Source organism: Dama dama, chromosome 7 (assembly GCF_033118175.1).
Source record: "Dama dama isolate Ldn47 chromosome 7, ASM3311817v1, whole genome shotgun sequence".
In the NCBI taxonomy this organism is placed as follows: Eukaryota; Metazoa; Chordata; class Mammalia; order Artiodactyla; family Cervidae; genus Dama; species Dama dama.
In genome coordinates, this window is record NC_083687.1 from 49,486,404 (window position 1) to 49,513,156 (window position 26,753).

Sequence of the window (26,753 nt, forward strand, 5' to 3'; positions counted from 1 at the left end):
GATGCCACACGGTTCTGGGGAGCAGAAGGCTGCAGGCATGGCCCCATCCCCGACGCTGCTCAGGCTGGTCACCTTAAAGTGGGTGAGACCCGGTCACTGGACAGAGGGCTGGAGGGCATGACTAGTCGTCATGGCTGGGGGAAGGGGGGGGAGGCGGGGCCCAGGGGGAGAGGGATGCAATTGATGCCACAGCCCCATCTTTAAGAAACACAGTACATCATTCACTTAAGTATTTATTGAGCATTTACAATGTTTTAGACACAATTCTAGGTGCAGGGACACAAAACCGAACAAAGGTAAAAACCCTTGTCCCCGTGGAGCTTATTCTAGTAAGAGGTTGGGAGGTGAGGGAAAGACGCATGACATGTGTTAAGAAAATGCAGACACGTACGTACAGGCAGAACGCGGACACTGTGTGCTCGGCTCTAGACCACGACACGAAGCGACTATCGTGGTAGAACAAGTTACATGGAGTTTCTGGTTTCCCGGTGCATATAAAAGTGATGGTCACACTTGAGTGCAGTCTGTGTGCAGACATTATACCTGAAAAAGTTCATTTAAAAATCCTTTATTGCTAACAAATGCTAACCATCACCCGAGTTGTCGAGGTGTAACCTTTTTGCTGGCAGAGGGTTTGAAAGACGGCAAGAATTACCTCGTGACACAGGGGCACAAGTGAGCCAGGGTGCTGGGAAACGGCAGTCAGACGCACTCAACATGGGGCTGCCCCAGACCTTCAATCGGTAAAAGAACCTCGGTATCTGCGAAGTGCGGTAACGCGGGGACAGCCTGTCGGGTAGCCTGTTAGAGCAGCTTTAGAAAAGCAATGCAGAGCAAAGGTCACCAGGACTGTAGGAGCCTCAGCTGAGGGGGCAGACCGCACGCCAGGGAGTGGTCAGGACAGGTCACTGCGAAGAGGATGGTCAGGCTTGGCAGAGCCAAAACTCAGGGCAGCTCAACACACACGTTCTGGAAATGCCTCCACCAGGGGAACCAGAATCTCGAAACCAAAAGGCATGTCAGGGTACCGGAAGGCACTAACAGTCCTCCTGAGGCCTTCCTCTTTGGCCCAGATGATTAAACAATTAAAGACCGGGCCAAAAAAAAGGTTACTTAAAAAGAACAAACAAAAATACAGACGCTTGTATAACACAGTACAAGTATGTGGCATTACAAGTATGTGGCAGGCCCTGTTTTAAGTACTTAATAGAAACTTCGATTAAAAAAAAAAACCCCAGCTTTCTTACAGAAATTGTGAGAGAGAAAAGAGTGTAATGAATCACAACACACCCATTAGTACTCTGTCTCAGCAACTGCTGACCTGCTATTCTTCATCCACCGCTGTCCTTTGGGGACTCAGGAAGGATGGAGAATTTTGAGTCACAGGCATCCAATCATTTCACCCAGTGAGACTTCAGTCCAGGCTCTGAGGGAACCATGTCAAGCATGAATACCATTATGACATCTGGTAAAGGAACAATCCCTTACTATCACCTGACATCTCCATGCTTACTTTTCCCTGTTTGTCTGAAAAGAAACCCCAGAGAGCCCATCTTTTTAAAACTGGTTTCATCTAACCAGGGTCCAGCTGAAATCCACAGCACTGGGACACAGCTCTTAGACCGCTTTTCCTTTTCATTAGACATCTCTTTCCCTCCCCACTGCCCTTTTCCTGAATTCCACTGACCACATCCTCCCAGCATCGCGGATCCTGCTCCTGTGAGCTCACGTTTCCTGTAACCTGACAACCACAGCAAGAGGCTTCGTGGGTTGAGGTCCAACCTTTCTGGGGAGAGGCAAGGTACTGTCTAGGGGATTCCGTGAACCTCTTTTCACACCACCGCGGGAACATCGAGGAAGTCAGTGGCTGAGTTCACTTTCACTGGCGTGATCCAGCCCCGGCCAAGCTCCCCTGAGCTCCCCTCAGTGTCCTTCACAGGAACCCCATGAAGCAGGCACTGTGCTGAGCTCCATGCACTGGTGGCATCTGACTGCTTCACAGGGTCAGGCTCCCCCGCTTCATCGCCCTGAGATGCTCCCCCGGGGCCATGGGGACAAACGTGGCGTCTGACGCCAGCAAAGTGCCTCGTATTCTCAACTGCCTCTCTGGGGGACCCCCCTTCCTTGCCCCATTTAAACGCTGGCTGTCCAGAGAGCAGTGACATCATCAGACACCACACCCCCCATGGTTGGCCCGCCCGCATCCCAGCCTGCTGGAGACTCAGGCGTGTCTCTCATGGACTGTCTAAAACCAGGCCTGTCCTAATCCAGGACGGCCCTTCCAAAACGCCGGCCTCGGTCCCCTGAGCATCTAGCCTTCAATACCCTCCGCTCCCCGCGGCAGCCACTCACGGCCCCGCGGTACCGCAGACACAAGCCTCAGGGGCGCCTGCGCCCGGACAGCTGTAACCGCTTGCCCCTGCCCGCCCCCCCTCCAGCTGAGGCACCCGGGCCCAGGGACCTGCCACCCTGTCACCGACAGGTTCATGACCCCAAGAGAGCGATGTGGCAGATGTGTAAAGGGTCAAATTTTACCCCGAGATGCTGTGGTTGTCCGGCCTTGAAACTACTATGCGGTAATAAGAAATGCAGAAAGGCTCAGAGAGCTGGAGACAGCTCTGCTCACCCAGATGACACCCCTGCTATTCTGGAAAAAAAGGACAAAGACTAGTGTGGCTCCTCCAGGCGGTACGAGGGCCCCCTCCCGGCGGCTGCCAACCGTCATAGCAGGAAGTAGTGTGATATAGAAAGTGAAGGAAAGCTGGAAACCACAGTCACCAAGTCCACAAGTTTTCATTACTCAAATTCAAGCCCAGAGGTTCCCACAGCGCTTCAGCTGGGACTAAGATCTCCAGAGAACACGGGTGCGGGAAAGCTATCTTTTCCTTTGGAAACCAGCTTAAATGATTTCAGACCCAACATTATAACCTCCCCCAGAAAGTTGATAAACGCCCTTATGTCCAAGGCAACACAAACCCAAAGGATATGAAAGTTAAAAACTCCAACCAAAATGCAGGGACTGTAACAACCTAGTCCAATTCAACAGACAGAACATGGAGCACTCTTGTTTTATGACCACCAGGGATTGAAAACCTTATCTATCTGATGCAATCACAGGAAATCTTCACAGGAAATTATACAGTGAGGATCTGCTATAGCTTCTGGACTTTTAGAAATGTCAACCTTCAGAGCCCACGACACTCAAGATGCCCTTCGACTGAGTTTTTACCAGCTTCTAGAAGAACTTTCTCAGCTCTTCACTTTCTGAGCTGAGAGGTTAATGAAATCATAGCCACAAAATAGGATGGGCCCTCAACCAAGAAACAGCAAGCTGCTTGCACTGTATTCAACAGAAACTAACAAAAAGAACAGATCTTCTCCAACCAGTCTTGGTACCAAACTACAAAACTCTCCAACCTTGAGTCCACCATCACCAAGGAGAAGCAAAAGTTGAAGAAAACTTGATGTCGGCCCCGAAGGCAGACTCGCATTTGATCAGACCCGGGCAGCCGGCCGCCGCGGCGCCCACCTCTTCACCCCGAGACCAGGCTCAAACACTGTGCTCCCGGGCGGGGGAAAGGGCCTGTCCCTGAACTGCTTCATCAAAGGAAAAATAAGGACTCGGGCTGCAGAGGAGATGGCGGTGACTCCGCGCTTCCATGAAACCACCCAGATCCCTCACAGTCAACTTTGAGAGAAGAAACGCCTGCATTTTTTAAGGGATTAGAAAATCGACAAAATAGGACAGAAAACCAGGTATGTGGACAAAATGATGTCCCGGCCTTTGGGCCAAGAGACCCCAAAAGCTCACCCCTGCAAATGGAAAAGTCACTGCACAACCAGTAATTCAGGGACAACAAACCCACCAGGTGCACAAATTCTATTGCAATGGGAGCCAGAAGGGGGCTCTGGACGTTTACCTAAGACGGGGCTCCTTCTTCCAGATCTCCTGGCAAGAGTCAAACAAGGGAAGTGGCATCAGACCCGTCCGGCAAGAAGGCTACAGTGGTTCCCACTCAGCCACAGCTACAGCCCAGAATCCAGACGGGGAAAGGGCTACGTCAGCACGTTGTCAGAAAGAAGGCGTCTTGAGCCAGAATCCCCCTGCAGGCCCCTGTCCAGGCGCGTCATTTCCTCTTGGCAGCCTGTGATGAGGGCTGGCCAACCAACCAATACTGGCTCTGCCCAGGGAAACTGATTCCAAACTCAGCGGCTGCACTCGATTCAGCAGAAATGGCACTGAGGAGCCTGACCATCTGGATGAAGCTCACCTGGCCGGGGAGGAGGCCCCGGCCCAGGCCAGAGCCAGAGCATCCTGAAGGTGACGCCCCCGAAAGGGCACTGGACTGCTCAGCCCCCTGTCTGTTTTCTCCTCTGTTGTGTTCACTGTATAGTATTTCAGAGGGGACACAACAGTGTTTCGCTGAAATTATATTTCGTATTTGAACTTTTTTCAAGTCGGGAAAGGAGGTTATTATGAAGATAAAATTTAAGCGGTCTGCTTAAAATTTTAAGACCTCAGCTGACCCTGCCCCTCTGCCAATAACCCACCAATTCTCAAATAAGCAGGGGCAAGCTCCAGTTTAGGGGAAACTAGGTTCATCTACACAAATTTTTTTGATTCTGGGGCTAAAATCGGCATTTCTCGTAACACACCCTGTAGCTCCTATACTAAGAATCCAAAGGCTTCTCTCCATGTCCACTGCTACCATCCTACACCAAGCCACCATCATCTCTCACACGGGTCATAATAAATACCCAGCCAGTCCCTACCCCTTACCTCCTGGTCAATTCTCCATGAAGTCAGAGTGATTGCAATTCTTTAAAAACAAGCCAGATCACATCATTCCTCTGCTCAAAACCTTCCAGGCTCCTACCACCACCCAATCTAAGCCGCTACATTCCATCTCCTTGACCCAACCCCGCCCCCCATGTGGCTACGATGCTCTAGCTTCTGGGGTCTGGAACATTTCAGGCACACTTCTGCTTCAGGGCCTTTGCACTGGCTGTCTGCTTTACCTGGACCATTATTCTCTCCCAATAGGCACACGACTCACAGACTTCAAGTATTTGCCCAAATAAGGCCTCTTCTAAACGTGCACACCCTTCACTGCCCCAGGCGGTGCTATTTCTTCCATGAAATTTACTAAGCTGATACACTGTTTTCCTTAGCTTGATGTCTTGTCTTCCTATTAAAATGCAAACTACCTGAAGATAGTAACTTTTGACTGCTTTACGCAGCTGACCCTGCTCCTCCCTCAGTAACCCATGGATCCAAGCCAGTGCAAGCTTCAATTTAAGGAAAACTAGGATTATCCATGGAACTTGCCTTTGATTTACTGCTGTGTCTCCCAAACCCAAAACATCCTAATGTTGATGAATGAATGAATGAATAGGCCACATATTTGAATGTGAAATAGCTTATGAACTAGCTCAGAAAAGAATAGTAAAGATGAAAAGTAAGTACACTATAAATAATTACCAGTACACACAGAACGAAGCTTCGATAAACGATCATATCAGCAGCCAACTGAATTCTAAACAATGGCCTTACAATGATTCCAGGTGGGTCTTTGGTACAAACAAAGACAACTTGCCCAAGTTTGTCCAAAGTGCCTTTACACTTACACAAAAGGCAGGAATGCTCAATATGTTTAAATAATTACAATGCTTTAAAAGCAACATTACAGAAGATAAAAATATACAAAAATAAACTTGTATAAAGTTCATTAAAACAGTGGCTTATATAAATCCTCTATCAATACCACAGAGCTAGGGAATGGACCTAGACAACAAAGCTCAGAGCTGTTTACATAATTACATGAAAACATGAAAAGCGGTCCCCAGGGACACTGCAGTAAAAACCATTTGGTTAAAATCAATAACCCATCCTCCAGGGGGAGCTCAGCGCACAGGCGCAAAACCTAACTGATGGAAAATCACTGTACATGATACAGTTCTGGTTCTATTTGCCCCTTTTCATCTTGGCTGCCTTCTCCTTTCTTTTTTTCACGTGTTTAGGAATTTTGTTTTTTCTTTTCTCTCTCTGGGCTTCCTTGACCATCTTTTTTCTTTCCTGTAGAACAAAAATAAAAAGTATGAGGATTTCCTGGCGGTCCAGTGGCTAAAGATCTGCCGTGCAAGGCTCAGGGGCGTGGGTCCCCCTCCTGGTTGGGAATGAAGGTCCCACGCACGCCCCATCAAGACAGCCCGTGGGATGTGTGTTGCCATTAAGACCCAACACCGCCAAATCAATTAGTGCTTTTTAAAAAAAAAAAGTTTGGAAAAAATCAAAAGCAAAAAATCTGCAAATTTCATTCATTCTGAGTAGTCACATTATTATTACAACTAAATTTTTAATATATGTAAAAAGATAAAAGGTGAGTGTCACAAAAAAAAACTGCAAATGATTATGGCTTGGTGGTGGAACCGGGGGTGAAAACTGTCTTTACAATTTCTTCAGACATTTCAAGACAGTCAACACAGATGCCCATGGGGACATTATTAAATGTATGCCACTACTTTTCTTTATATGGTTCGTATTCTAACAGAAATAAATGTTGGAATGAGAGACAAAATACATATTTCCAGGAGACAAAGAGAGAACGTGTACTAGAGATCTGGGGATGTCTCTTGGAAGTCTTGGAACCCACACTCTCCAGGGTTTAAAGGATCAGGCTAAGAATAAGGAATAAAAAAAAAAAAAAGAATAAAGAATAACAGTCACTCAGCCGTCATGGATCATGTATCAGTTGTGTCTCTTATGTCTACAGGCAGGAGTGTAAGAAATATCTGAGATTCTGAAAATGGGGAGCTGGGCTGTAAAAACGCCCCTGGAGTGGTTCTTTGGTATTTCACCATGGGGGCCACTCCAGCATCACTTGGACAAGTGCATCACAACCACTTTTAATCAATGCGTTGAAACTAGTGTGTCCTCTCCCTGGGCAGTGCCCAAGGGCTCCTAGAAGAAGCCCAATCTCCAGATGATGTTACCACCAAAGTGACGTTCACACTTCAGGAACTGAAAACTGAAACTTCAGCTACTCTGATCCAGATATCTGAGTACACAGTCTCAAGGGACTGCGTGGTCGTGTTGACAAACGTGGGAACATGCACTCTCAGCTAACCTTTCTATCAACTTCAAGGTCGGCAGGGGGCTTCCTGGAGCAGGCGTGATCCCCCTGCTCCTCAGAGTCTGTGTCAGAGCACTCCACACTCCCTTCATCTTCTGAATCAGAACCAGTCTCTTCCCGAACCTGACTTTCCAGGAGTGCAGGGACCTTGAAAACATCACAGGACCATGTTATTCTCAACAAGCCAGCTACCTACTGGCATTCAATGTGTTAATGACAGAATTCAGATTTCAGCCTCACAGACTTTGAAAAATGTACTGAAACATCAGAACAACAGGGTCCACGCTCAGCAGGAAGCCTGAAGCAGCCATTCCAGGACGGCTCAAGGACGCTCCCAAAGGGGGGAGCCACCCACATCAACAACAGGACTGTTCCACCCCCTTCAGCACAACTGGCGGGCTGAGCCGGGATTTGGAACACAGATAGGAGAAAAAAGTGAACATATCTGGATAACTTCACAGCTGTTGGCCTGCAGATTAAATTTCAAGTGGAACATTTGTTAATCCAAGAGGGAAGACAATCTTTAAACAAGAAACATGTTCACTTTTTTCCCTGAAGGTTAGCAGTTTTTAAAGTAGCAGGAAGCATTTTTTAAAGCACGAGGCCTTCTTTTCATAAAAAAAACAAACAAACAGATTTTTACACGGTGATGGTACAAATAGGCTTCCTGGCCAGTGGTAACAGAATCTTCCTGCTCTGGAATTCAAAGCACAACTATCGTCACACCTGCCACAAAAAAACCAGAAACGCAGAATCCGAGAATTCTCCTAGTCCGATTCTTCCCACAAAAGAGAGTCAATTTTCAAAATGTAAACCACAAACCTTCATATTAAAACATCCATTAAGAACATCAAAAGAAGTTAAGAGCCACCTTTATTACTGCTTGAATTAATCTCTGCTGATTGAAAATGTTAAGACACAATGAAGCTGCTGTAAGAAAAAGCACTACTGGAATCTGCACCGTGAGACGGCAGGACCCGTGAGCCAGCCTTCAGCAGCCTGTGCGCCAGGGTGAGACCAGCCCCCACTGCTGTTTCAGGTTGGTTGTAGAAACATCTAGAAGCATGTGGGTACTGTTAACAGCTTCACCAGCAAAGACAGGATACACAACAACAGACCTCTGCCTCAGCAACAACAGACCGATTCAGGGGCAGAGTAAACAACAAACCTCATGTGCCCACAGCTCAAGCTCACGGTTAAAAGGAATGAACACAATGGCCACAGACTGTGAAAGCATCTATACCAGTAATAGCGCACCATTGTTATTTCAACGCTAAAACTACTTGACACACAATTTTATACCCTTTTGAGTTTTCATGTAAACAAACACACGTTCCTCATACCTTCTGAACACCCGACAGATCTTTCTTCAGTCCCGTGACAGTTTGGTATAGAATCTTAAAACCAAAGAGACAAAAAAAAAAAGAAAAGAATAAGCATAAAACTGAACACTGAAATCCGCTGCAATATTAAGAAAGGATACTGTTGCCAGCTAAATGATACCTTGTGTGAGTATAAAAAGGTGTCCAAACTGTGTCTCAGGGGACAGAGAGTCTAGCGTGGGTGTGGTTCTCCTCCACAACCACACAACCACAGCAGGTCTGCACGCCCCGGCCGGGGGCCTCCGCTCACCGGTGGTGGCCTGGGGGCTCTTACGGATATACAGCTGTAACCGATCAGTGACAGGCAGTCCTAACTCTGAATCTCAGCTAAGTGCAATGTTTTCTACTCCCCCAAATAACTCCATTCCTTTCTCATTATCATGAAAAGGTGTATGTAGTCAATATTATTAGCATTTTTAATGTCATCAAAAATTGGGAGAAAATTTTTTCTCTCATATAATGACCCATACAATGCCTCAATTTTGTTTCTTGGCCCGCGAAGCCTTAAATATTTACTATCTGGCCCATTAGCAGAAAAAAATTTTCCAAACCTCGAGACGTGTGTCAATGGATCTAGCACAATGACCATTTATAGCCTGGACTTCTATACATATCTTCCTTTCCTGTGATTACAGCCTGTTTGACTCATTCATTTCCTTTCGTAAAGGCCAGTGGATTGATGTCCTCTGCAAGCAACGGACACAGAGGGTGTGCTATGCGAAGGGAATGAGCTGTCTCACTAGTTCAAAGGCAGCACTCAAGACCGCGGCTTCCCTGGTGAACTCGCTGAGGACAAACCAAGCTACTCACGTTATCCTGCTGGGCGTTCATGGCCATGTCCTCTTCCTTCAATTTCATCATTATATCCATGTCCCTCTCATAGTTTTTCACTTCATTCAAGGTTCTAGGAATGTAAGCTCGCTTGAACACCTAGCAGAGGCAGAAGAAAAGTGACGTGGAGACTGAGTCACGGCTCCTCACGTGCACCGAGCCTGCCCCCGCCCTCAGTCACGGAGCAGGTCGTCACCGTCCTCACGCTGGGCGCGGAGCCTCAGCCAGGCTGTCTGCACACTTGGCGCGGCCCGGGCCGTGTGCTGGGCACAGGAGTTAGTGACTAACGATGAAACACAGAATGATACACAGTTTCCCTTGGAATAACACCCCTCCTCTGTATTCCAGAACGTGGCATTTCTGAGTGGGACAGAAGGGAGCCGCCGTGAGCAAGCACTGCCTGGCTACGAATGACAGAGGACGAGGTCTTCTGGGGGAACAGCGTCTACCCTGTGCTACAGTGGGAAGTACGGGGTGCCTTATACTCACCCATCACACCAAGAGCTCTGAGAATTACTTTTTTAAAAAAGCCTCCTATGGATCACTTTCACAAAAAACATACTGACTCCCAACATCTTAAAAAAATCTTCCTTTTTACCAAATGTAAATATATAAAATCTACAATGTTACTGGAATCAACACTTAGATCGCTTAAAAATTCACATTAACAACAGAAATAGACTTGCAGACTTATGGTCTGAGAACACACTTATGGTCGCTGGGGGGGAAGGACGGGGGTGGAAGGGATGACGAGGGAGTTTGGGACGGACACGCACACACTGCTGTATTTAAAACGGGGTCACCAACCAGGACCGACTGCATGGCACAGGGGTCTCTGTTGAGCGTGGCAGCCTGCGTGGGAGGAGGGCCTGGGGGAGCACGGGTACATGTGTGTGCGTGGCTGGTCCCCTCACCGTGCACCTGAAACCATCACAGCGTCGTTTGTTAATCGACCATGCCCCAATACAAAGTAAAAAAAAAATTCACATTAGCAAACTAAAATCAGCTTTTCCTTTTTTGAATCACATCCTCCAGTCAGTTCTGTAAAGATGTTCTCCATGCAGAACTAGGGGCAAACAAGCGGGAATGGAAGGACATAATGGGATGTAAGCTACACAATTTGGGTCAATTTAATCATGTAACATGTTATCTCAAGAAAACATTATCATCATTTAAAATACTGCATGTCTAATAAAATCAAGATCATGTCCCAGCAATATATTTAAAAAAAAAGACCCCAGGACACAAGTGTTCCCAAGGCTCTAACAGATGATCAATCTCACCTCCTCATCCACATGATCTTGGCTGGACCTTTCCTCCTTGGTCCTTTGAGATGCTATTTCCATGGCCTTGGAAAGAAAACAAAAATCACCTTCCTTCATATTCAACCCACAGAACATATATCCATTACCCAGAAACCTGGCTTTACCACTGGCTTTTTACTACAGTTTGATCCCTCACTTGTGAAATCAGAAGGAAAAGGTCTCCGGAAGCTGTCACGATGAACAAAAATCATGCTAAACCCCAAGTCCTCAGAAGTGACACAGAAATGCCACCACTACCGCTATTTCCTGTTCACTCCAGTCTCGGCCCCGCCTCACCTTTGAGAGATACGCATCCATGTTCTCGGGTGTAACTGACGGATCCGTGACAAATTCAAAGAGCTCCCGCACAGTCATCACGGCAACGCCATGCTTCAGAAAGAAATCTGCCAGAGAAGATGCTTGTGAGAGCTCTGCGAGGGAAAAGGGTGCTATTCCAACCTCTTCACAGACAAACAGATAAAATTCACCATCGCTGAGCCAAGGGTGTCAGTATCACTGAGTCAGACGGTTCAGTGCCACAGTTCTCTATCGACGGTTTAGCAGAGTACAGAGCCACAGGCGCAAACAAGTCAGGGAGAAGCGTGGTTACCACTCACCATTGACGTTGGCGCAGTCCTTTCTCAAGAACTCCAAGGCGTGCGGGTGGTCGTGCTCCACGGACTGAGAAACGTCGATGATGTACACACCTCCGCCGTGGTACCTGCGTGGGCCAGGGCACAGGGGCTGAGCCAGGCTGCCACCACACTGCCGCAGGGGCTGGGCACGGGGGCCTAGGGGACACCGCTGCTTGCCTGTATCTTACCTAAAACTTTCTATTTTAAGAGCAACAGAAGACACTAACAAAGTGAATGAAGTGGATAAGGAAAAGAGCCACTGTGACTAACAAGAGATGGAAACAGAAAATATCCAAAGTCCTTTTAACTCTACCAGTGATCAAAGCAGTCAATCCTGTGACCGAGGCCACCAAACACGTCCTACCCCGTGACCCTGTGGAAGACAACTTGAAAACTGAGAATTCAGACGACTTCTGGGATTGGGATTTAGTTCGTGTCCCTAAAGGATCTGAGGGGACTTGTGGAGGCTCTCATGGGCTACCCACTCACAGCATGTTGAATTCACTGAGGTCCGCATGCACCAGCCTGGCGTCCTGGTACATTCTCCTCATGTACTCAATCACTTGCATGTACAACTCCCGAGCCTTGGACTCTGATAACTGGACGTTTTTCAAGAGCGGCGCTGGCCTTGAACAAAAATAAAGTGAACAACTCAGATAAGCAGACTCAAGTTTTTCTTGCTTTCTGCTACACTGACACACATTCTTTTCTTCTATGGCTCACACTGACCAGTTTAGTTCACTCTAGAGATACAGTTCTAAAAAGCTGTCCACAAACAGGTGCTCTGCCAGATAAGACATTCCTCAAAAACAAGGTGAGCTCTGCTGCTCTGAAGCATTTTGAGACTTAAAAAGGTTAAACAAATTAAAAACCCATGTACTAACAGAGTGGGAAAGGCTTATTAAAAAATATCCCAAGGCAAAAGGAACTATTTAAACGGGAAACATTCATATATTGGAAGACTCAAAGCACTTAAAAATACAATGCTGGGCGTGTAATTACTAGCCCTCCTGTGCACTCACATGTCGTCTTTGCCGATGAAACCCATGATGAGAACATGACTTCGCAGCAGGATGGGTTCTGGGCATGGAATCTCTGCTGTGTTTAGCCTGTGATATGAAAGCAGGCGAAAAGGACAAATGAGAAGCTGAAACAAATGACCTAAAGCATCTACTCTGAAACAGCTGACAGAGCACTTGCTTGCAGCGTACAAGATGGACAGGGCTATAAGCAAACAGCACCCAGGCCTCTCGATTTATTACTCCATTTCATAAACTCTAAAACGCCTGAGACTTTAAGTGGCACCGTTACACGTCACAGAGAATGGTGACTGAACTAGGTCCCACAGCCTCTAACACCCAGCTCAAAGCCAGACGTGTTAAAACCATGAAGACACAGGCCCCTGAGAACTGACGAAACACAGAAGTTATGTTTGCGATTCTTCTTTGAGTTGATCAGTGTGGACAACGATTAATAAAAATAGTGGACTCATGGCCAATTGCTAATTGAGCATAACATTTCAAAAGGACTTTCAAGCAAGTAGACTTGGTTGTTGTTCAGTTGCTAAGTCCCGACTCTTTGAGACATGGACTGCAACATGCCAGGCTTCCTTGTCCTTCACTATCTCCCTGACTTTACTTAATAATATGAAAATACCCAGTGTATGACACCTAGATATAGCATATAAAATGTTAAAAGACATTTGAAAGAGAGAAAGAAAACCTTCATTATTTAAAGCATATTTAAAACTCCAAATGAGGAAGCTTGAAGATGCCTTTACTTGATACAAAGGTGCCAAGGCAAAGAATATATAAATGTGTCCAGAGTCGGACTGAAGAAGAGGAAACTACGATAGAGAGTTCAGGGCCTAACAAAACGGTCTAAAACTCCAACACCTGCACAAAACAACACATCATTCTCCCAACCTGATTGTGTCGCTTCCCTGCTTCAAATCCTGCAGGCTCTTTATCACCCTCACAGTAAACTCGAAACCTTCTCACGAGGCTCCCAAGGCTTTTCATGGGACCCAGCCGTGGCAGAATTCTTCCGCAGCGGGTTTGTATGACAGGGAGAGAAGGTGGTTCCTACTTGCCCAGCAACCTCTCCTCTGTTTACCTCTGCACATCTCAGGGACTGGAAGTGCCCTGAGCGTCCCTGGCCTTGACAGAATCACAGCAGATCTGCTGGGAGCCAAGTGCCGGGACTGACAGGCAGACACGGCACACACAGATACAGACACACACACCCCAGACAGTCACCTGATTAAGTTCCTCATTTCCTTCTCTGCCCACGTCTTCACCATTTTTCTGGGGTTGCCTTTACAGTAGCCATGGCGAAATCTTGAATGAGAAAAATACCTGTTATTTCAATCATTCCATTATCCTAGTTTTTACTTTTTAGGATATGGAAATTAAGCCACTTGGGGAAAAAAATTATCTGAGCTTACCTGAATTCCCCACTGACATACTTATCCCGGTCTTTGAACACCAGAATCGAAGTCTTGTAAATTTTGATTGCTCTGCTCTCTCCATTTGCTGTGCGAGCATGATATACATTAGCCTATTTTAAGTCAAAAACAAAAGAAATTAAGTCTGTATTAAATAAATATAATATTTTGCTTTTGCAATCTATTTGATTCTATCCTCAAAAGTAGAAGTCCAGTAAACTGAAATAATATGCATAAGGAATACCATCCTCTTTTGAATATGTGCATTAAAATATACAACATAATACTAAAAGGTATAGTAACTATACCTCCTACTTACATATATAGTAAACAACAATTTAAATTACGTTAGATAGACAAAGAAAACAAACTTATGGTTACCAAAAGGGAAAGGTGAGGGGAGGGACTAATGAGGAGGCTGGGGTTAACAGATACACACTGCTATGTATAAAATGGACAACCAACAAGGGCTCATGAGATATATATATATATATCTGAATCACTCAGATGTATACCTGATACTAACACAACATGGCAAATCAACTATACTTCAATAAAAAGTAATTTAAAAAACAGGTCTTCAAATTAAATACCTACATATATACGTATACACACCTGAGTACTTTGAAACATTTTTATATTTCAAGTATGTGGAAAATATCTGAAGACATTCTTATATCTCGTGATTTATAAAGTGAGTTTCACTGAGAACTGCTTCCCACAGAGTAAGTTGCTAATTGAAAAGCAACATGCCCGTCTTTCTCCCATACGTAAAGAAAATACTGAGAAAGACATGTGCTGACTCAAGAGACTAGACCCCCACCCCTGCCCCCATTGTAACTGTCCGACCATCTGAACCAGCGCTGGGCACACCTGGATGGGCTGACGGTGCTGGGGAGGCACGCTTCTGTGCACAACTCCTCCCGGCCGTAACAGTAACAGCCATTTTTAAGAAACGTCACTGACTGAACTACCCTCATTTGGCACAGTTTGTTTACTAAGTGCCCTAGTTTCACTTCTGGGGGGTTTCCCTGGTGGCTCACAGGGCAAAGAGTCTGCCTGCAATGCAGGAGACCAGGGTTCGATCCCTGGGTCGGGAAGATCCCTGGAGGAGGGAATGGCAACCCACTCCAGCATTCTTGCCTGGAGAATCCCATGGACGGAGGAGCCTGCCGGGCTACATCCATGGGGTTGTAAAGACTAGGATACAACTAAGTGACTGCCACTTTCACTTTAGTTTCACTTTGGTATCTGAAATAAGAAAACGAACACGGAAACATTCAGACACCCGAAGACTGGCTCACTTCTTTTCCGGTGCTGATGCAGCCATTGATCTCCGCTATGACTCCCCTCGTCAGCATCTTGAACAGGATCATTCGTGTTCTGGGGTCCAACACCTAAAAAGAAATGCAAAAAAGTAGAACGTTCAGACAGAGTGTACCAATATTTCTCATGGAAGCATTAGACAAGAAACTGGAGCTAAGTGCACTGTGCAATCCTGCTGGGCTGATAGAATCACTATGGCAGTGTTCTAGTCACTCACTGCAGTGAATAAAATGCAAGATGAGACCCAAAGGAACCAGAGAGGCAAGAAACCAGCAAGTTCACCCAGTCGGGGAAATCAAAGGCCAACAGGTCCAAGGGAAGCAGAAACTGACTTCAGACCCAGGAGAGCTACTAGAAATACAATCAAACCAGAGGTAACTTTGTATTTTTCAGCCATCATAAAAACAGGTGAAATTAATCTCTATTTTATTTAACCCGGTACATCTAAACCACTATCATTTCAACAAGTGGGCAAAGTAAGAAGTTATCAGAGAGAGGTTTAACATCCTGCTTCTCACAGTCTTCAAAGCCTGGTGTGCCTGTGCAATCCTGGCACACGAGGCGCCAGCCTGGCCGCTGCCCTGGACACGAAGCTCCACAGCAACCAGCAGCACTCCGCAGTTCCCGATCAGATCGGCCAGCCTGCTTCCTCTACAGCCTGCAAGCCGGAAATGGTTTCTACATATTGAAATATTTAAAAAATTGGGAATTCTCTGGAAGTCCAGCTGTTAGGACTCTCCACTACAGACGGCCTGGGTTCAATCTCTGGTCAGGGCACTAAGATCCCTCAAGCGGCATGGTGCAGTCAAATAAAAAAGAGAACTGTGACCCACAATGCCAGAAGTATTTATCATTTAGCTCTGTAAAGAGCTGGCCAACCCCTGCTGGAGGTGGGTAAATCCAGGAAAGGTGTTATCTCCTTCAAGGTTAGAGCAGTCAGTCTCAAGTAAAAAGCAACCTCAGATTCGCTTTAACAAACAGAAGGCAATGAATTTAAAGGCTGTTGCGCCTGTTCAGTAACTCAGAAGAGAATCTGAAGATTCATGTCTGACTGAGTCACTGCTGTACACCCAAACTAACACGGCACTGTACGTCAACAGTGCTTAACTCAACACTTGGAATGCTCTGGAATACCACTGCTCCAAACTGGGTCTGTGCTATGTGTATGGGACGGGTGGGGAGGCTGGCAGGGGGTGGAAGTGATGGTCTGACCTGTTTCATCACTCTATTCCCTTCAGATACCTGGGTCAACTCCAATACCCAACCACAACCCTCGACACGTGGTGGGTGAAGTCGGGTTTCCCCCCTCATTCCTGCATAAAGAATAAAACAAGTCTGACTTCTAAACCAAGTAAGGGATTCTAAATGAATATCTGAAGGCATTATCTGTCTCTCTCCTTTTTTCTACACACCTACACACACACACACACACTTTGTGGTGGATACCTGACTCACCTCCTGGGAAGGCTCATAAAATTCCCGCAGACCTTGTTTAAGACAAAAGAAAAGATTCCTGGACTTACAGGCAGTTCTGCTTCCCCCAAGAAGATGAAAGCATTGCTGGGTGGCTTCATGGGCCATAGAAGCAGGGCATGATTCTAATTTATCTATTTAAAGTGCTGTTATAAATAAAGCAAAATGTAGATCTCTAAACTCAAAACTATAAGGAGGAGCAATTTTATACAGAAGCAATTCTAGGTGACATTAGCATGACGCAAGGAGGATGAAAGCAAATTACAATTCAAAGACAAAAATAAAAATTAAAAAAAAAAAAAATACAACTCAAAGACAGAATTACTACTTTAAAGAGCATGCAACACATTCATTTACACTATACCTGTTCTACAGTTGCTCTGTCCGCCTTATCTTTGATGCGATACCTAAGACAAAACCAAAAAATTAAAGGTGACATTCAAAATTCAGAGGAGCAAAACCGAAAGATTCTAAAGGTACATGATTCCATGATATTCCTAAGCAGGTAGTTCTTTAATGACACATTTCATAACCTCGTTGTAGTTTCACATCGTGTGAAACTTCACTGCCTTTAACAAGCCAATCAGTTCCCTAGGGCAAAGGGAGCGTATCTGCAGTAAGAAAAAAAAACTTCCGTCCATATTTCAGAAGGGTTAAATAAGAGCAGTGAGGTAAAACAACCTATGCAGGAAAAAAAGAACAAGTCTGTAAGTACTGTTTCTTAGACCATTAATGATTTTCTTAGTACAGAATTAAAGTAATTTATAAGGCTTTCTCTTCAGAGTCCTTTTCTACAAAGAAAACAAGCTTTTATCATTTCAAGACAGCTACTGCATGAAAACAGACTCTGATTACTTTGGCTCACATGCTAGGTGACTCAATTCACAGACTAACCTAAACTAATAAAAGGTCCAAACAGGCAGTTCAGTGAAATAAAGTGTGCCGTTTCTCAAAAAGCTGGTATCCCTTACATGTAATAATAAACCAGAAGAAAACTGGGTTTTAAGTTCAGTTCTAACACTGCTATTTTTATGATCTTAGTGTCATTTTCTGTAACATATTGTTAATGCTTTAGCATTATTAGCAATAGGAGGTGAGCCAAAGCTTAAACATTCGGTTTTGAGAACAGAAATGGAAATTGTTTTCAGTTAAACTACTTAGTTTTAAATCTGCTCTCACATTTCTAAGGCTCCCCAGTGGCTCAGTGGTAAAGAATCCGCCTGCAGTGCAGGAGACACGGGTTCGATCCCTGGGTCGGGAAGATCCCCTGGAGGAGGGAATGGCGACCCACTCCCGTATTCTTGCCAGGAGAATCCCATGGACAGAGGAGCTGGGCATGTCCAGTCCATGGCATTGCAAAGGGTCGGACATGACTGAGCGATTAACTTTCACTTTCACTTTCCATTAAAAAAAAATATTTCATGGAAGGGAGCAATCCTTAATAAGCTCTAAAAAGGGGACATTTTTTATACTCTAACATTTTAAATTGAAATCTACAAGCACTGTTACCCTGAGAGCACTTTCATGAATTTTACACAATTATAGTTTTAGCACAGATTTCTTAAGAAAACTCATCTAATATTTTCAACTTACAAAGTCATAGGATATCCTCACTTAAACTTAAGAATTGGTTTAGGTATAAAAAGGAACATCCTTTGCAAAAGCATTATGAAAGAGACGCTACTAATCTGTCTACAATTAGTTTGTATCAGTCACATTTTATTTACTTTACTGTATATGCTTGATATATTACTTACATATCTGCTTCCTTTTGCCGAGACTTTTCGGTGACTTTGTTTATTACAGAATCAGTAACATTTAGCTTATCTAAAGAAAAAAAACCCACAACATCAGCAACATAAGACAAAGTTTCTGAATAGGATACTTTTCCCCTTTCCCTTCTCCACGTTCTAAATATTTTACTACACACAGTAATGCATGTTAGTAATGAAAAGCGTGTTTTGTGTTTTTAAGGGCAAGCACTTACTTACTAACAAAAATGATCACTTTCATCATGACAGGTGTCATTTCTCAGCCAGAGAAATCTAGATTCAGAAATCCCTCAAAAATATTCTATCTGCTCTTTCAGACATTTAATATTTTGTACAACTATCATAAATATTATAATTCTAAAAATGTCAGTTTCACTTCCAATTACAGGTCCGCACTAGGGATGATCAGATTTGAGAGCTGTCATACCAGGCTCCTAACAGCCTTCGTCTACGAGAGAAAGATGACCCCGTGTTTCTCAAGAGGCTTCAAATTCACACTGTGATTCCCTGCATTCGATGGCTCATGAAATGATTTAATGCCACACCAAAAGTCAAACAAAATGTGATTATATTCAATAGTCAGGTATTTTCACCATTCTACTACAAGATAACCCTACTAAAAATCTAACACAAAACCAATGATAACTTGAATAAGTATCTGTAACTTTGTGTTTCCATAACAGGAGAGAACACAGGACTAAAAAAGTGTAAGCTAGAGTCTTTTCTTTAAGTCATGTTTTTAATTACTAAATTTTAATTTCCTCTAAGCTTTATTATTTACCCTGTAACACTGAATATATCCACTGATTGATCTAATAAAATTTTATAACACTTTTTGTTGTCTTTGAAGAGTTTTCTCGTTGCCTAGTGAGAGGAACTGTATCTTAAAAACTCACCTAGATTAATTTTATTCTCAAATTTCCGTAAGACTTTGTCTGCTGGAGTAGACATTTTGGCTGCATTGAAGCTGGGAGTCTGTCTATTGGCCTGGAAAAAATGAGTTCCAGAGATGAAAGCTCTAGATATACATACAAGCCTAAAATTCATCATATCTTCCCTTGGTTCATAGTCAATTATTAAAGCATCAATACTTAGGGGAGTACCCTAAAGGAAGGAAAGGATCAATCACATTTGCCCAAGAGGTTTTTAAAAAGTCACTTGAAATATGCTAGACATTCAGAGACGTGTTCTTTTTTAAAAGGACTTTTTGTGGCTCTGGAATTTACAGAAAGATTTTCACCAAGCTATGTTGCCCTGCAGCCCTAGCCTACACGGACTTTCATTCTTCATCATTTCCATATTTCTGATAATGATGTGGATTCATTCCATAATCAGTAAATTTAAAAAGAGTTATTTAAATCACCATAAGAGCCTTAAAAAAATTGCCTGGGAAAAGACACAAATATGCAGTTTACTGCAAACAGTAACAAAACAGAGAAAAGTGCAGCTTAACTAGTAAATAAAGAAAAGCAGATTAAGTATGTAGAGGTGCTTTGTTTTCAATTATGAACTGACAAGAGACACTTAGTGTCTGATGGGGACAGAGGTTCAGTTTAGCAAAGTGAAAACTTCGGGAGAGGGATCCTGTTGAGAGCTGCACAATGTGAGCGTGTGCCGGCCACTGCACACTGAACTGCACAGTTAACTATGGTGAAAACACGGTATGCTTTGTATCATGTGACTTTCACCACAACAGAAAACAACAACTACTAAAGAAGACATAAGCAAACAACACAAAGACCTACAGGATTGTGTACAAAATACCTGAGGGTTACTCCCTCCACCTGAAGCGTAACACCGGGTGAGCTTTCCGACTCCATCGCCCCAGGCCCAGTCATCGTCTTCGTCATAATCTCCGTCTTCCTCCTCTTCCAGCTCACTTTCACCCATCTTCTCATTGGCATTACTCTGAAGGTCTTCAAATACAACATCGTCTTCCTCTTTGACGGTCTTCAAGTCAATGTTTTCACTAGAAATAACAACATTTTAGCCTGTTTACACATTCTTAATTGGACTTACGTATGTATTTAAGAGAGAGTAGACGAATCTATACAGATACATCAAAAAGGTTCAATTATAACATGTATCTCCCAATAAATTCAAACTTAATACCAAGTTGTCCTGTTTCTGAGTTCTATTTCAGCCGATGGGTGATTGTCCAGGTCCGAATAAAGTAGTAGTATTCATCAGGTTGTTAAATCTGCTCCTGCCTTTGTCATTTTCTCAGCTGAATGAACTAGCTCTGGTCAGTACAGCAGACCTCAACTCCAGGAAAACCACTCACAAAGCTGCTCTGAGAGCAGACAGGGGAGGCTTTCTGACAAAACGTGGGAACAAGTCTAAAGCTTTATTTCAAGCCTTACCTTGAACTCAATTATCACTCTACAATGAAAAAAGCTTTAGCAAGACTTGTGTCACACAAAGAACTTCAAATCACCCCTGCTCCTGAAAGGAAGGATGGTGACGAGAAGCAGCACAAACGAGAGAAGAGGGCCGGGTATAAGTAAATGGGAGAAGCGGGGATTGTCAAGCCCAGAGAACTGGCCCAGAGGAAGGGATCACAACTAACAGGGTCTGTTTTTGCCACGTGAAAATTCAGACCAGCGTCGCTGAATCTTCTTAGTTTTTCAAGAGAAGCCAGAACTCTGCACTTCCGTGGAACATCTCCCACTTAACTGGTGTGTTCAATTTTAACAGGCCACTGTGCACACCAAACACGTCTGCAGGTCAGATCCCCGAGAAGCGGTGAGTACTGCCAGTTTTGAGCCATCAGATGGACGGCAGGTACAGAAATCATGTGAAACACTCAATAACATGCATTTCAGCACACAGAGGAGTTTAAGTAAATTCAGATGACCAATCCCAACTCATTAATTAGCCATGGCTTAGAGGGCTCCAAATCTCCATGGACATGGCTGAGAAGAGAACAAATAACCATCAACCCCCTGCTGTTTATTAGAATTTCATAACCATAATCCATAAATTGATCCTTCAAACTGCCAACCACCTCAAGCGGCATGTTAAAGCTATCCTGTCACTTGCACCACGGCTTTCCCACCTCAGCTGGGCAGTCCCTTGCTGTGGGCGGTGGTCCTGTGCAGCAGCATTTCCGGCCCGAACTTTCCAATTGTGGTAAGCGCACAACCACGCCCAGCTGTGACGCCTCCCAAGTTCCTGGAGTTGGCAAAACCCACTGGTTTACATCTTCACAAAGTCCAGTGCACACTCCTGACCGGTAACTACTCACCAGGCGCACTGGCTGTTTCCTTCTCCCACGTGACTTAGTCTCTGGGGACTGCTGCACGCTCACCTGAAAACACTGACCTGCAATGCCTTCCTCATTTCTCTGGCTAAACCTTACCTACCCTTCCAGTAATTAACTTTGCTCAGGGAAGGCTGTGCGGTTCTTCTCCTTTCTACTACTTACCCAAATCTCATACAAATAATTTGTCCAGTTATTCAATACGTTGCCCTTGCTAGAGTGCAAGCTCTGTCACCCAGGGGAGCATTTACCAATGTATCAAGATCAACCGACATGAGATCTGTCACACAGAAAGCGATCAACCTGTATTTACTGAAAAATAAAGCAATACCGTCTGCACACAGTAAATCCTTACTATGAATACAAAGTAAAAACCCTCTTCTGGGAATTCCAAAATGAACACTACGTTTCATTTTGCTTTCAAAGTAGGAGTTATCCCCAATTTCTTTTGACTCCCACTTCACATCTATTTTATGGTTAGAAATCTGTCCTTCTACTTCCAGAAACATCCCCGTCTAGCGCCCATGATCTATGAACTGAATTCCCCTAGTCCTTTTAAACATGTCCACTCCTGCCCTCCAAAACCATCTCCTCCATAGCAGAATGATTCCTGTCAATCACAAACCGGGTGATGTCCCTGCCCTGCTGAAAGTGTGGCTTTCTACAGCATCAAGAATATCTCAAATCCTTACCATTCCTTGTCACTCTCTTAGGCTCTGGCTCCTCACTTCTGCACCAGCCGATCTCTTCATTTACCTCCACCGTGCTCTGGGCACAATGACCTCTAGATCTTCCTTCCACAGCCAGGAGGGACCACACCTGCTGTCCCCTCTCCCTTCTCTACTTCCACAGGTTGGCTCCTTCTTGTCCTTCCGATCTGGACTTAACGTTCCCTGACTGTTAAGTCACTACTTAGTTCTATCAACTGATTTTAACTGTTTGCATAGTATATGTGTTTTTAAAAAAAAAAAATTCCATGTACTTATCTGTCTCCGCCTCCTTCCCAAGTAGAAGGGGCTTAGTTTGTCTTGTTCATCACCGTCTTCAGCGACTAGAACAGAACAGGCACACAGTAGGTGCTCAAACATTTCTGGAACGCTAAATGGTAGTTAAAAGCTCAAACACCTGCTTCCCTGTTTCTCTCCCCAACTCTAACCCCTCAGGGATGCTGTCAACCCGGGAGCCGCGGACTAACTGCCGTCACCTGGATCGAAAGACCCAGCTGAGATGGAAAAGCCCCAAAAGGCTGTGAAAAGAGGCCCAAGGAGAGATGCATAAGACCGGTCTCCCTCTCAACCACAAACAAGCGTCAACGCCCCCAGGGGACCGCGGCGGCGCAGGCGCGGCTGCCCACCTGTCCGAGGAGTCCGCGTCGTCAAACTGCCCGGGGACCACCCGACTCATCAGCAGCCGCCGGTAGTCCATTGCGGGAGCAGCACAGTGACGGTTCCGCCAACCGGCCCAACGGCCTCTGCGTGGACGCCCGCCTCAGAACGGCTCAGTGGCCGCCGCGCCCTACGCGCGGGCCACGTGCGGGCACCACACGCCGAACGCCCGGACCTACGTCCGCCCCGACGGGAAGTCCCGCCCCCGAACGGAAGCTGTGTTCCCGCAGGAAGTTCCGCCTCGCGCGGGGGCTGAGCCCTGGATATTGACCTTCCGCGGAAGCCGTTGGTTGTGTGGCGATCTTGCTGTGGTCGGTCCCCGCGGGTCCTGGGCTGGCCTTCCTTCCCGGAGCTCTCCGCGTCGGCTTGCCGTTTTGTCTCCTCCCGTGGAGGCACGTGTGTAAGCTCGGCCGGGGCTGCTGGCCCTGGGGGCTCACGCTGTGTAAGTCCCTAAGTGTGTGAACGGAGACCTGAAGGCGCCCCTCGCCGGGCCCGCGGGCATGTCTGAGGGGACGTCGGGTGGTTCGGAGGCCGGAACTCGGCGGCCGCGGCTGGGTGGACGTCACACAGGGGCGTTCCAGCGTGTCCGCAGCGGCGGCCCGGCGTTGAAGAAAAAGGTTGAAAGCGTTCTCCCCGCGGTAGAGCCCAGTGCGCAGGGAGGAAGCCCGAAATCCTTATTTCAGATCCGAGCCTCTATGGACCCTGGAAGTGAGCATACTTTTGCGACCTAAAAAGTTTGTTACGATATTGTGAGGTGGAAGTAAGATGAGTGCTTTTCAGAAGTTAAACTTTGACTGAAAATTAAACTTGAGGATATTTGCCAGTAACCCCAGTGACACTCTTTTTATTCCTGTCCTAAAACAGCTTAGAAGTATCTCTGGAATATCTATCCAATCACTTGAGTAAGTTTTTTTCTTATGTGTGGCAGAAGTTATGTGAGGACAGAATGAAAGATGAAAAAAGTAAGCCTAACTAAAAAAAAAAAAGGTGAATTGGCAGATCATGCCATAGGGACAGAGTTGTAAAAGTTCTAATTGGAAGTTCTGGGTTCACAGACAAAATTTTGAAGAAATAAGGGCCTAGTAGTTTTTTATTCTTGGAGAACAAAAGGATGCTTTAGTCCTCCTCCACCAAGGCCCAAACAGCATTTATGTATTTGGAAGACACTATAGGGAAAGTGAAAGTTAAGTTGCTCAGTCATATCCACCTCTTTGCGACCCCGTGGACTGTAGCCCACCAGGCTCCTCCATCCATGGGATTCTCCAGGCAAGAATACTGGAGTGGGTTGCCATTTCTTTCTCCAGTATATATTTGGAAGACAATATAGGTGAGTATAAAGTCAGGTCTTTCACCAATCCCAACTAAGCTGTTTGGCTCACTGGCTTTTTTATACTTTACCAAATGATGACAGGTTTGAAAAAATTAAACCTTAATAAATTATTTATTAATCTGATAGTTCAATAAAATAGCCCAGGAAAGTGATTAAGTTGTTTTGATAGAAATATATCATTGGAGTGCAGGATTTAGTGAACATATTCTCTAAACAACTCTGATTGGTTTACCTAACGGGATATTGAAAAACCTTAAATAGATTCTTTTTGTTGTGTTGCTGTTCAGTTGCTGCTGCTGTTGCAGCGGCGCTTCAGTCGTGTCTGACTCTGCGACCCCATAGACGGCAGCCCACCAGGCTCCCCCGTCCCTGGGATTCTCCTGGCAAGAACACTGGAGTAGGTGTTCAGTTGCTAAGTCATGTGTTTGCAACCCCATGGACTGTAGCCCACCAGGCTGCTCTGTCCCTGGGATTCTCCAGGCAAGAATACTGGCGTGGGTTGCCATTTCCTTCTCCAGGACTCCTCTTGAGGTCTGTATAATATGTGAGTTCCCACACTAACACCCTTGAAACAATGGTGAAGACTAAAATAGCATACAAATAATGTGCTGAATTTTGAGATAGACATTTAGACATTGTAGGAATTTTAAAACTAGATGAATGGTAAATAGGAAAGTTTTAGGAAGAGAAGCACTTGCCAGAGCAGACTATTGAAATTGTAAGGCTCATGATCTGTTTGCAGGAAAGTAAGCCTGATCTGACTCGAGCAGAGGACTGGGTGGGTAATGTGGGTCCAGGCTGCGTAAGGGCTGAAAGTCAAACAGAAGAATTGGATTCAGTGTAATGTGATTGGACAAGTTTTCTACTCCCATCCTCTGACAGACCTGAGGAGGTCATGAGAATGTGGATCAGGATGATGCCACAGTGAGGGAAACAAAGCACGGGTTATGAAGAACATTTTTAAAGTAGAAAAGGACAGGACCTGGAAATTGAGTAGTCCATGGGTGATTAGGTAGAAGGATGCCAAAGACGTCTGGTTTTCAAGCCCAAGTGCCTTAGAGGATAAGTGTGGCGCAGGGAAGGGAGGGAAAACTGATGTGTAGTGTTGGATTTCACTTGGTAATGAGGTGAAAGAAAGTATCAAGTACATAGAAACTGTGTTTTACAGATGCTAACAGTGCTCTGATAATAGTAAGTATCTTTTGATTAAGTGAGAGATCCTTTCACCTTCTGGGTCCCAACACTTCTTTTTGTGCAAATCAGTATTTACTTCCATACAAAGGTAGTAAAGGCAAAGGAGAAATGGAAAGATATACCCATCTGAATGCCAAGTTCCAAAGAAGAGCAAGGAGAGAGAAGAAAGACTTCTTAAGTGATCAATGCAAAGAAATAAAGGAAAACAATAGAATGGGAAAGACTAGAGATCTCTTCAAGAAAATTAGGGATACCAAGGGAACATTTCATGCAAAGATGGACACAAAGGACAGAAACAGTATGAACCTAACAGAAGCAAAAAATAGAAGAGGTGGCAAGAATACACAGAAGAAATATACCAAAAAGATCTTAAGGACCCAGATAACCACCATGGTGTGACCACTCACCTAGAGCCAGACATCCTGGAATGTGAAGTCAAGTGGGCTTGGGAAGCATCACTACAAACAAAGCTACTGGAGGTGATGGAATTCCAGCTGAGCTATCTAAAATCATAAAAGATGACACTGTGAAAGTGCTACAGTGAATATGCCAGCAAATTTGGAAAACTCAGTAGTGGCCACAGGACTGGAAAAGGTCAGTTTTCATTCCAGTCCCAAAGAAAGGCAGTGCCAAAGAATGTGAAAACTACTGCACAATCTTACTCATCTCACATGCTAGCAAAGTAATGCTCATAATTTTCCAAGCTAGGTTCCAGTAAACTGAGAACGTTCAGATGTTCAAGCTGGATTTAGAAAAGGTAGAGAAACCAAAGATCAAATTGCCAACATTGGTTGGGTCATAGAAAAAGCAAGAGAATTAAAAAAAAAATCTGCTTCATTGACTATGCTAAAACCTTTAACTGTGTGGATCACAACAAGCTGTGGAAAATTCTTAAAGAGATGGGAATACCAGACCCCCTGACCTGCCTCCTGAGAAACCTGTGTGCAGGTCAAAAAGCAACAGTCAGAACCAGACATGGATCAATGGACTGATTCCAAACTAGGAAAGGAGTACGTCAAGGCTGTATATTGTCACCCTGCTTATTTAACTTATATGCAGAGTACATCATGCAAAATGCCAGGATGGATAAAGCACAAGCTGGAGTCAAGATTGCTGAGAGAAGTATCAATAACCTCAAATACACAGATGACACCACCCTTATGGCAGAAAGTGAAGAAGAACTAAAGAGTCTCTTGATGAAAGTGAAAGAGGAGAGTGAAAAAGTTGGCTTAAAACTCAACATTCAGAAAACTAAGATCATGGCATCTGGTCCCATCACT

At 44.9% G+C, this 26,753-nt stretch overlaps 2 protein-coding genes across 10 annotated transcripts in view; one reads left to right on the plus strand and one right to left on the minus strand.

The window, feature by feature from the left end:
- Window positions 1-220: 220 nt before the first annotated feature.
- RIOK1 (RIO kinase 1) lies at window positions 221-23,254 on the minus strand. 8 transcript variants are annotated; one of them, XR_009693654.1, is made up of 18 exons: window positions 22,919-23,254; window positions 20,067-20,271; window positions 19,199-19,289; window positions 18,288-18,357; window positions 16,895-16,937; window positions 15,036-15,128; window positions 13,732-13,844; window positions 13,544-13,624; window positions 12,308-12,394; window positions 11,775-11,912; window positions 11,268-11,371; window positions 10,948-11,054; window positions 10,630-10,695; window positions 9,326-9,445; window positions 8,477-8,530; window positions 7,128-7,280; window positions 1,322-6,076; window positions 221-813 (listed from the first exon to the last, which is right to left on the minus strand). XR_009693654.1 is itself a non-coding variant. In XM_061147671.1 (18 exons), exons 3-18 carry the CDS (start codon window positions 20,190-20,192, stop codon window positions 5,966-5,968), a joined length of 1,557 nt encoding a protein of 518 aa, XP_061003654.1. In that variant the 5' UTR covers window positions 20,193-20,271; window positions 22,547-22,615; window positions 22,919-23,254; the 3' UTR covers window positions 221-5,965. The 8 variants fall into 8 exon arrangements, 5 of the variants coding, with proteins under 5 accessions (XP_061003654.1, XP_061003653.1, XP_061003656.1 ...); XR_009693655.1 differs by having other exon boundaries at window positions 221-543; window positions 656-6,076; XM_061147671.1 differs by adding an exon at window positions 22,547-22,615 and having other exon boundaries at window positions 221-6,076.
- CAGE1 (cancer antigen 1) overlaps window positions 23,254-26,753 on the plus strand; it is a 37,401-nt gene continuing 33,901 nt past the window's right edge. For both annotated transcript variants that reach the window (XM_061147668.1, XM_061147669.1), the window contains exon 1: window positions 23,254-23,657. In XM_061147668.1, coding sequence (XP_061003651.1) covers window positions 23,450-23,657 — 208 coding nt within the window. In that variant the 5' untranslated portion in view covers window positions 23,254-23,449. The remainder of the gene's footprint in view (window positions 23,658-26,753) is intronic.